Genomic DNA, 9,839 nt, shown 5'->3' on the forward strand with positions numbered 1-9,839 from the left:
CTATGAGTAAATGTCAAATCATTATGTCTATGTCATACACTTGAAACTAATATAATACTGTACATCAACTATACTCCCCTTAAAAAATGATGATAATAAAGTATATATGTTTTTTCCAATAAAAACAGTCAGTTGATTTAAAGGATGCAGTCGCCTGAATGTGTCCTCCCCAAATTCATATTCTGAAACTGAATCCCGGGGGTGATGGGATTTGGAGGTGGAGTTTTTTTTTGGGGAGGGTGATTAGATCATGAGGGTGGAGTCCTCATGATGAGGTTAATAAGAGACTCCAGACAGAGCCCCTGCCCATTCTGCTGCATGAAGACCCTGCCGGAAAGACAGCCATCTCTGAACCCGTGACTCCTCACCAAACACGGAATCTGTGGACATCTTGATTTGGACTTCCCAGCATCCAGGACTTTGAGAAATCCATTTTCTTGTTGAAGTCTGGACAGGCTAAGGCAAAGGACAGGTAGGAAACGGCTGGAGTGGAAAGAAATGGGTCTGTTTGGTAGAACAGCCTCCCAGTGACCTGACAACAATTCTGTTGACATAACCCTGTGGATCAAAGCAATCCGCTAGCTGCCCCAGGCCAGTTCCTGTGGCTCCTGGTGGAATTCACTCAGCAGATCCGGATCTGGTCCGGTGAATATAAAAGATCTGGTCCTTGGGTGGGGAGCTACATCCTGGAAGAGGCTGCTGAGAAGTTCTCCTCCTCCCAGAGCTAGAAGTTCTCCACTGTGGCAGCAGCAGTGACCCCCTCCCTCGGAAGACCCCAGCGACCAACAGGCCAGCCCCAGAGTCATGGGCCTTGAGACAGATCTGGAGACCAGCTCGGGTAAGGGGTGGCAGAGGGGCCTCAGCACCGCAGAAAGACCAGCCGAGGTGGGCCTGGGGAGGGCACACACCCTCCCTGGAGCCGCTGGGATTCTCAAGACATGGGTGGTGGGCTTCACTGATTCACTGTGTTAACAAACCTACCAGAACACGAGCTTCCTTCCGAGCCTGTGTTGTGAGGAAGAGCCCACAGTGAAGAGAATTTGCTATCTGGGTAACTCAAGAAGTTCACTGTTTGAGGGTCCAGGCTCTGGATTCACATGGAGCCACTTCATTGATAAGTCGATCGATTGGCTCATGGCTTCTCCCTGAGCTAGGTCGGGAGTGTACAAAAGTAAGACTGCAGGGATGCCCAGGACAGACAGTGCCCCGGGCACTACCGGTGGGCTCCAAAGCTAGGGACGAGGTTGTGGGGGGAGGGGAGAGCAGCATGGTGCTCCCTGAGGACCACCATTTGCACAAGCCGGGCCTCAGTTTCCTCATCTGTAAAAGGTGGCAGGACCTTCCTCTTGTTCGAGGACCTCATTACTTCAGCAGTGTGTCCGTGGACCAGCAGCACGGGCATTCCCTGGGAGCTTGTTAACAATGCAGAGCCTCACCCCTCACCCCACCGGCGCACCAGAGTCTGCAGGGGAATGCCCGGGGCTCTGCTCCAGAAGGCAGACGGCTGAGTAGGGCAAAGCCAGGATTTCTTTTTTTTATTTTTTTATTTATTTATTTATTTTTTTAAAGATTTTATTTATTTATTTGAGAGAGAGAGAATGAGAGACAGAGAGCACGAGAGGGAAGAGGGTCAGAGGGAGAAGCAGACTCCCTGCTCAGCAGGGAGCCCGATGTGGGACTCGATCCCGGGACTCCAGGATCATGACCTGAGCCGAAGGCAGTCGCTTAACCAACTGAGCCACCCAGGCGCCCAGGATTTCTTTTTTTTAAATAAGAATTTCAATTTAAATTTTTTTAAAGATTTTATTTATTTATTTGATGGAGAGAGACACAGCGAGAGAGGGAACACAAGCCGGGGGAGTGGGAGAGGGACAAGCAGGCTTCCCGCGGAGCAGGGAGCCTGATGCGGGGCTCGATCCCAAGACTCCGGGATCCCAACCCGAGCTGAAGGCAGACGCTTAACGACTGAGCCACCCAGGCTCCCCGAAAGCCAGGATTTCAACTCATGTCTCCCTGATGCTGAAATCCATGCTCTTAGACCCCACTCTTCTGGTCTTTGTGTGTCAGCCAATTGGGCAGTGAGACCCTCGTGGAGGGAAGGAAGAAGTGAGTGAATGAAACCACACTCGACTGTGCTAATGCAAACCTTTGGTCTTCTCCTTCCTTCCAGGTGGGAAGCCGGCCTGCCATCAGAAGGCCATCCCCACCACTCACCTCACTTTTGTCATCGACTGTGCTCGTGGCAAACAGCTCTCCCTGGTGGCACCCCCGGTGCCGCCCCGAGCCCCAGGTCCCCATCTAGGACCTGTCACTCCTCCAATGAAGACCTATATCCTGTTCTGTGGAGAAAACCGGCCCCACCTGACTCAGGAGGCCCCTCTGGGTGGGGGACACCTGGCCCACGCCGGGGGGACCCTGCCACCCCGCAGAGGGACGGTGGCCCCGGTTTCCTCCCCAGTCGGTCCACGGGTCCCCCAGGAGGCTCCTGAAGCCAAGGGGAACCCCTTGAAGACTGTGCCCTCAAGATCTTCAGCTTGGGGCACGGTCATCGGCTCGCTCAAAGCCCTCTCCTCCTGTGTCTGTGGGCAGGCAGAGTAACTGGAAGAGCCTGGCCCTGGAGGAGGGGGTTGGCACAGCAGGTTCGAGAGCTCAGGGTCGGGGTGGGGGGTGGGGGTGGCTGCAGTTCCCAAAGCCCAGCCCTCTTTCCCCACCAAGCAGAAGTCTTTGTGCCCGAGCCAAGGAAGAGCATTGGATCAGATCAAGGACATATGAAACAGCCACCAAGTACACACTCAAAGGTCTCCTCCTTCCTCCTCCTTATCTTTGTTCACCTTTCACTAGAAGCAGGATAAGGCACCTACGCATGGAAAGAGACCAATTCATTCCTACAGCAAATCCTAATGGAGCATCTTCTGCATTCCAGGCTCTGCAAAGTACTAGGGAAGACACCACAACATTCTTGGAGCTTATCCTCGGGGCGGTGGGTGGGGGTGAGGGGAAGGGTTAAATAAGCAAACAAATAAATAAAGATGATTTTGAACAAAGATGGAATGAGTGCCGTGTAGGAACTGAAATGGGGTGCCGGGATGGGGGGATAATGCGGGGCCAAGAGCTTTTCTGATATGGTGGGTGGGAAAGGCCTCTGAGTGGGTAATAAAGTATGATCTCGAAGACGAGAAGGAGCCAGCACTGTGAAAATCAGGGGCCAACCCCAAGCGCGGTGAGGATGGCCCAGTGCAACGGGCAGGGTCAGCGAGTTGTCTGCTGCCATCCTCGCTTTTGTGCAAGTGTGCGGGTCCCTGGGAGGTCTGGACACGGGGTGGGGAAATTCCGGGGGCCCAGGTGGGGCTTGGAGATCCAAAATAGGAAATAAGGGGAATTGCTTCTTAAGAGGGCCTGGCGTGGCGGGGGGGGGGGGGGGGGGGGTGCGGTGGGGGCACAGAAAGGTAATGGAGAATCATGTTTGAACAGATACAAATAAGAGCTCTTATTTCCTGAGCAGCTACTGCATACCAGGCTCATGCACCCCTAGGGAGAAAAGGTGGTCCCTGCCTCACGGGGCAGTCATGTTACCCAGCGGGAAGTGGGGTCACTGGCGTGCGTGTGAGGGTGTGTGTAGATCTGAGAGGCACGGTGTTGTGCGGAATGCTAAATCAACTCAGCCAAGGAAGGGTGTCTCAAGGCTTTCTCGTTAAAATTGCTGAATGTTCGGAGCGCCTGGGTGGCTGAGTCAGTTAAGTGTCTTGAGTCTTGATTTCGGTTCAGGTTGTGATCTCAGGGTCTTGAGATCGAGTCCTATGTCTTCGGACTCCATGCTCAGTGGGGAGTCCGCTTCAGATTCTCTCTCTCCCTCTGCCTCTGCCCCATTCCCTCTCTAAAAACCAAAATTGCCGAATGTTCACGTATTTATTCGATGACTATTCAACTAGTTTCCTACAAACCCTAGTAGCTAAGGTTGGCCGTTTGCTCTGTGCCCAGGGAAGAGACATCTGTGAGGATGTGCCTGGGTGAGGAAGCTCAGATTAGGGAACTGAGGTACACGGAGCTGAGGGATGCTCTCAGGTGCCCCAGACTGGTACAGATTCAATCAGACCCCAGGCAAGCCTGGTGCTCAGGTTGCTCCCAATCCTAGGGCCGGTGGCTTCTCGTCCCAGCAGAATCTCTCCTAGGCAGAGGGGATCCAGAGAGAACAGCCATAACTCAGTCCTCCGGGAGCTCACAGCTTGGTGAGCCTGATGCTTACCAGAGCATCTGATAAGTGCAACAGTAAGGGCGTACAGAATAATGCTGGGGCTGGAGGAGGGTGTCCAGCCCACTCTGGGGAGAGGAGATCAGGGAGGGCTTCCCGTAGGAAGTGATGTCTAGACTAAGGTGTGACCAGTGAATGAGCCACGCAAAGGCAAGGGAACAGGGGTGGGGAGTGTTCCAGGAAGAAGGACCAGCATCATTCAGTCTGGCTGGAGTATTCATTCATTCACTCAGTATTTATTTGGCACCCACTGTGTGACAGGCTCTGGGCTAGACCCTCAGCTGGAGCAGTGATAAGACAGACAAGGCCCTGCCCTAAAGGAGCTTATTCTCCGGTTGGAGGAAGACAACGCATGCATGTGCACACGGAACAGTGGCCAGAGGAGTGGCAGGGACCTCATCATGTGAGGCCTTTAGATTTTATTCTAAGATAAGTTCTGTTGGAAATTGTGAGAAGTGACATGCCCAGACCTACCTTTAAAAAAAGTTCCTGCAGGGGGCGCCTGGCTGGCTCAGTGGGTAGAGCTTGTGACTTTTTTAAAAATTTATTTCTTTATTTGTTTATTTATTTAAGTAATCTCCACAACCATTGCAGGGCTTAAACTCAAGACCCCGAGATCAAGAGTTGTATGTTCTTTCTACTGAGCCAGCTGAGCGCCCTGAGCATGTGACTCTTGATCTTGGGGTCGTGAGTTCAAGCCCCAGGTGGGCATAGAGCCTACTTAAAAACAAAACAAAACTTTCCCTAGCTCTTGTGCTGGGACCAGAAGTCATGGGTGGGGGCGCAGGAGGGGGGTGGGAAGCTTAGGAGGCTGCGCCCTAATCCAGACAAAGAGGGGTGGCAACTTGGTCTAGAGAGGTAGTGACAGAGTAATCTGGATGATATCTGCACCACCACCACCACCCCCCCACCCCGCCGGTTGAGAATCCCTGGACTGGAAGAGCCCAAAGACGCAGCTGCAAAGGGAGTTGGAGGCCCTCAAGGAAGAGGGTGGGCCTGTGGCTGCACGTCCAGCTTTGTAACAGCAGGTGTCGCCCTATCATCGGACTGGAGGGCACCGTGTCCGGGCCAGCCGGGAGGGTAGGCAACCGCTGGGCAAGGGGCCAGAGTCCTGGGCCGGCCACCCAGTGGGGTCCATGTTTCCAGAAGCAAACTTCATTCTAACAAACACCCTCTTCGTCCCGATAATGACTATATGTATATATGTGTGTGTGTGTGTATAAATATAAATTTTTTTAAATTTATTTATTTTTTAGTACTCTACACCCAGCATGGGGCTCGAACTTACAATCCTGAGATCAAGAGTTGCCTGCTCTCTGACAGAGCCAGCCAGGTGCCCCATGACTATGTATATTTTCATATGCATCACACACCCCCTCTGTTCCTCTCATACCAGACCAGAGAGATGGGTATGATTTTTACTGCCATTTTGCAGATGAGGAAAGAGGCGGAGCCCAAATCCAAACCCCAGGCAGCGTGACTACACACCTGTAAGCCACGGCATCATGACCCTGAGCCATGTGGTTGGCACTGTGTTCACATTTGTTCAATGGGCAAATGGTTTTATGAGGACCCAGCCTAGGGCCTGACGGTGTGCAGAGGATGTGTGGGGCTAAACAGGTGAGCAGGGCCCTCATTGAGATGGAACTCACAGGTGGAGGAGAGAGCTCAGTTAGTCTCTCTACCCACAATCCTGTGAGGCACTATCCCATTTTACAGATGTGGAAACTGGGGCTCAGATAGGGAAAGCAACTGGCCCAAGGTCACACAGCTAGCAAGTGGCAGAACCAGGGTTGAAATTAAGGTAGTTTGACTTCAGAGCTTTGCCTACCATCCATACTGAAGGAACTCAACAAAATTCTGTTGAGGGAGTGAATCAATAAACAAATGAAAGACTTTATTGAACCAGTGAGTTAAAATGTGAGTAAGTGAATGTGTTTCCAGCTTGGTAGACATGCTTCATCAGGACTGTGTCCCCACTGCCTGAAAATGTCTATACATGATAGGTGGTGGTTGAGAATTGTGTGAAAAGGAGGGGTGATGGGCGCCTGGGTGGCTCAGTCGGTTGAGCATCCAGTTCTTGGTTTCGGCTCAGGTCATGATCTCAGGGGTGTGAGACCGAGCTCCAGATCTGCTTTGAGCAGGGAGTCTGCTTGGGATTCTCTCTCCCTCTCCCTCTGCCTCTCCCCGTCTCATTCTCTCTCTCTCTCTCCCCCCTGCAAAATAAATAAATAAGTCTATTTTTTTAAGATTTTTTTAATTTGAGAGAGAGAGTGCACACGAGCGGGGGGGGAGGGGCAAAGGGAGAAGCAGATCCTCACTGAGCTGGGAGCCCGATGAGGGACTCGATCCCAGGACCCTGAGATCAGGACCCAAGCTGAAGGCAGACACAACCGACTGAGCCACCCAGGAGCCCCTAAATAAATCTTTACAAAAATAAATAAATAAATTACATTTTAGAAAAAGGAGGGGAGGGAGGGAAGGACAAGGAAGGATGGAAGGAAAGTACAGATTTGCTGTCTTGTCCTCTCTCCTCTGGGGCTCCTAGGGCCCGCAGCCCTGCTTTGTGCCCAGAGGTCCCACACCCAGTCTAGTAGCCCCCAGACTCCCATGAAAGATTGTCCCCAGGTCCAGGCTGTGGAGGGCCTCAGAGCTGGGGACTGGCCCAGCTGGCTGGTCACCGTGAGCCCCAGGCCAGGTGTGGGCAGCCCAACTGTGCTGACTGTAAATATCACTCCCTCCTCTGTGCGGAGGCTCCTGCCTCGGGCACCGTCCCTGCAGACTTCAGGCACCATGCCCCTCAGGACCCTCTGCTGTTTGAGGGCAGCGCCCCGTGGGTAGAAGCTTGGCTTTCCTTGTTCAGAAAACAAGCACAATTTTAACAAGAGTTTAGCATTTATTGAGCTTATACTAAAACAGCATCTCTCTCTGGTTCCTCATAGCAGCCCTGGGAGGGTGGTGCCTGATCTTTGTTTATGGGATGAAGGAAACTAAAGCTTCCAGAGGCTTCTCTCCCCCCACCTCCACCTCCAGGGCCCAGACGGGATCGCCTGAGCCGGCCAGGGTACCTTGTAGCTCTGCCCTTACCTGCCTTTCATGGAGAGGAGACAGCAGCCACCAGGGCAGCTTTCCTGCCTCTCCGGCCTGAGTCTTGGCCTCGAGGGAGCCACAGACAGCGTGGGTGAAGCTGGGGATGTTGGGATCCAAATCTAAACGAAGTCACAGTAGCTGAGCCCTACTGGGCATTTTCAGAGCATGGCATACGTGAGCTCCAGTCAGCTACCACGTGCCAAGCCCTTTACACGCATCGCAAAACAACCCTGGCAATGGATTCCATCAGCACCACTTACAGATGGGCCAACTGAGGCACAGAGGGGTTATGTTACTTACTCAGCGTCACGCAGCTCAGAAGCAGCAGAGAGAGCCAAGATTCGAACCCAGGGGGTATAGCTCCAGAGTCTGTGCTGACCCTCCACTATTTACTGAGGCTTGCTAGCTTTTCAAAACACCCTACAAACACGCACTTAGCTCCCTTCCCGTGCCAGGCGTGGGAGCAAGAGGGCAGAAGAAGGCATCTTCTGCTACCGCAGAACTCAGATCAGAGGACACTGCAGGGAAGGGGGGCTGGGTGGCCCGCTGTGGGAGGTGGGAGTTGCCTCTGGGCCATGGAAAGGTGGCCAATGGGCATGAGGGGGGTTGGTCTGGAATACCTGCCCCGGCCTGAGGTTCTGGAGGCCCGGGTCTTCATCTCACCTCTGCCACCAACTTCTGTGTGACCCTGGGCAAGGCTCTAGCCCTCCCTGGGCCTCAGTTTCCCCACCAAACCAAGAGGAGTTTGGAGTGACTCCCTAAGGGGACAGGGCTGGCCAACCAAGTGGGTGGGCCTCAGGGTCTGCCCTCACCCACAGGCAAGCACCCCTGTCATCTGAGTTTCAGTTTCTTTTGAACACAAAGTTTGGGCCTAGGCTTCTTTGGGGTTGTCTGTGCCCCTGAGCTGGTAGCTCTAGAAGGCTTTCTGGAGGAGGTGGCTTTGGACCTGAACGAGAGGGAACTTTCTAGGTCCTTGGCACCATTCGGGGTCTCTGGCATCACCTGACCTGGACGTACTCTCAGGTCTCCAGCCCTGGAAGGCTGCATCTTTCCAACTTCCCCTGCCCTCCTGCCCAGGCCCACTCCAAAAGCTATATAAGATGTACAAGTTTGCATTCCCTGTACAGGATGCCAGGATAGGGGCAGGGGAGTTGACTTAACCCTCGGATGATGTTGTGGGGGGAGGGGGAGGGGGAGGATTGATTTGGGCTTTCTAGACTCAGCAGAGAACTTTCTAGAGTCATAGACAAGGATTCAAATCCCAGCCATGCCACTGCCAAGCTGGGTGACCTTGGGCCAGTTGCTTGACCTCTCTGAACCTCCTTGGTACATACTTTGCAGAATTATTGCGGGGATGAGCAGTATGCTTGGCACACACTAGGCGCTCAATGAATGGGGCTGCTAAAATTATTCTCCACGGGGTGGGGGTGGGGGTGGGGCGCACGGCCGGCAGCCAAACCTATATTTAGCCTGGAAAGGGTGGGGGGCCGGGGGAGACAAAGCGCCAGAGCCAGCCCAGGCGCCCAGGGGGCGGAGCCGATGAAAGAGGGCCTGCCGTCTCCATCTCCCCTCCCTCCTCCTCCTCTGCAGGGTCACCTTGGTGGGAGGGCTCTCTCAGACACAGCTTCTGCTCTGTCCCCCGGGAAATCTTTCATCTCCCCAAACCTCGGTCTGGGGAGAGAGCTGCTGGGGCCGGGGGGTGGGTGTATTGGGCCCCACCGGCCATGTGGGGGGAGCTGCCCCTTTTCCCAGCTGGGGGCTGCCCGCCGCCCAGCCCCCGACCCCTTCGCGACCCAGGGGATCGGGAAGCCAAGGTGAGCCTGACCCTGGATGGGGTTGAGGGAGACAGGGAAGCTGGCCCGGCTCCACCCCCAAGCCCCGCGCCGATGAGTTTCGGGGCTGCAAATAGCCCAGTGGAATCAGTGAGTCACGGAGGCTGGAAATACCGCGCCCCCTCTTCCCTCTGCTCCCCTACTCCCTCCCGCAGCCCGCGCTGCGCTGTGGAGCGCCTGGCGCTCGGGTTTCAGTGGCGCCTCGTGGTGTTGGGGGTGGGGTGGGGTCCCTCCAGAGCGCACCGAGACTCCCCGAACCAGCCAGCCCTCCAGCCAGGGTCCAGCCCTGCCCTGCCGCTGGGTCTGTGGGACCCTGAGCCAGTCACTCGGCCGGTCTGGCCCTCACAGAAGCTGGGCTTCAGGAGGGCAGGTGACGCAGGACAGCTGGCCCGCCTTCGGTGTCCCTGTGCCTGGGACAGTGCCTGGCAGTTGGAAGAGAAGGCACTGCAAGGTTTTTCAGGGAAATGATTCTGGGGTTCCTGCTCAGGTGGGTCTTGGTGCCGAGGGAGAAAGCCAAATGACACCCACATTTCTGGGAGGTCCTGGAAATGTACTTGAGCTGCCACCCCTGGCCCCAAATCTCAAGGAAGGCATGTCAGTTTATTCTGGGGTTTCTCCCCCTGGCTGCCTCCAGCCACATCCCAAGTTTGAGAACTTCAGGCAGGTGA

The 9,839-nt window shown here is 54.5% G+C and overlaps 1 protein-coding gene across 1 annotated transcript; it reads left to right on the plus strand.

Moving 5' to 3' along the window:
* Positions 1-700: 700 nt before the first annotated feature.
* Positions 701-2,966, plus strand: LOC113912013 (steroid receptor associated and regulated protein). The gene is made up of 2 exons (XM_027575035.1): positions 701-838; positions 2,171-2,966. Exons 1-2 carry the CDS (start codon positions 805-807, stop codon positions 2,596-2,598), a joined length of 462 nt encoding a protein of 153 aa, XP_027430836.1. The 5' UTR covers positions 701-804; the 3' UTR covers positions 2,599-2,966.
* Positions 2,967-9,839: the final 6,873 nt, after the last annotated feature.

This window comes from Zalophus californianus, chromosome 4 (assembly GCF_009762305.2).
Source record: "Zalophus californianus isolate mZalCal1 chromosome 4, mZalCal1.pri.v2, whole genome shotgun sequence".
Classification (NCBI taxonomy): Eukaryota; Metazoa; Chordata; class Mammalia; order Carnivora; family Otariidae; genus Zalophus; species Zalophus californianus.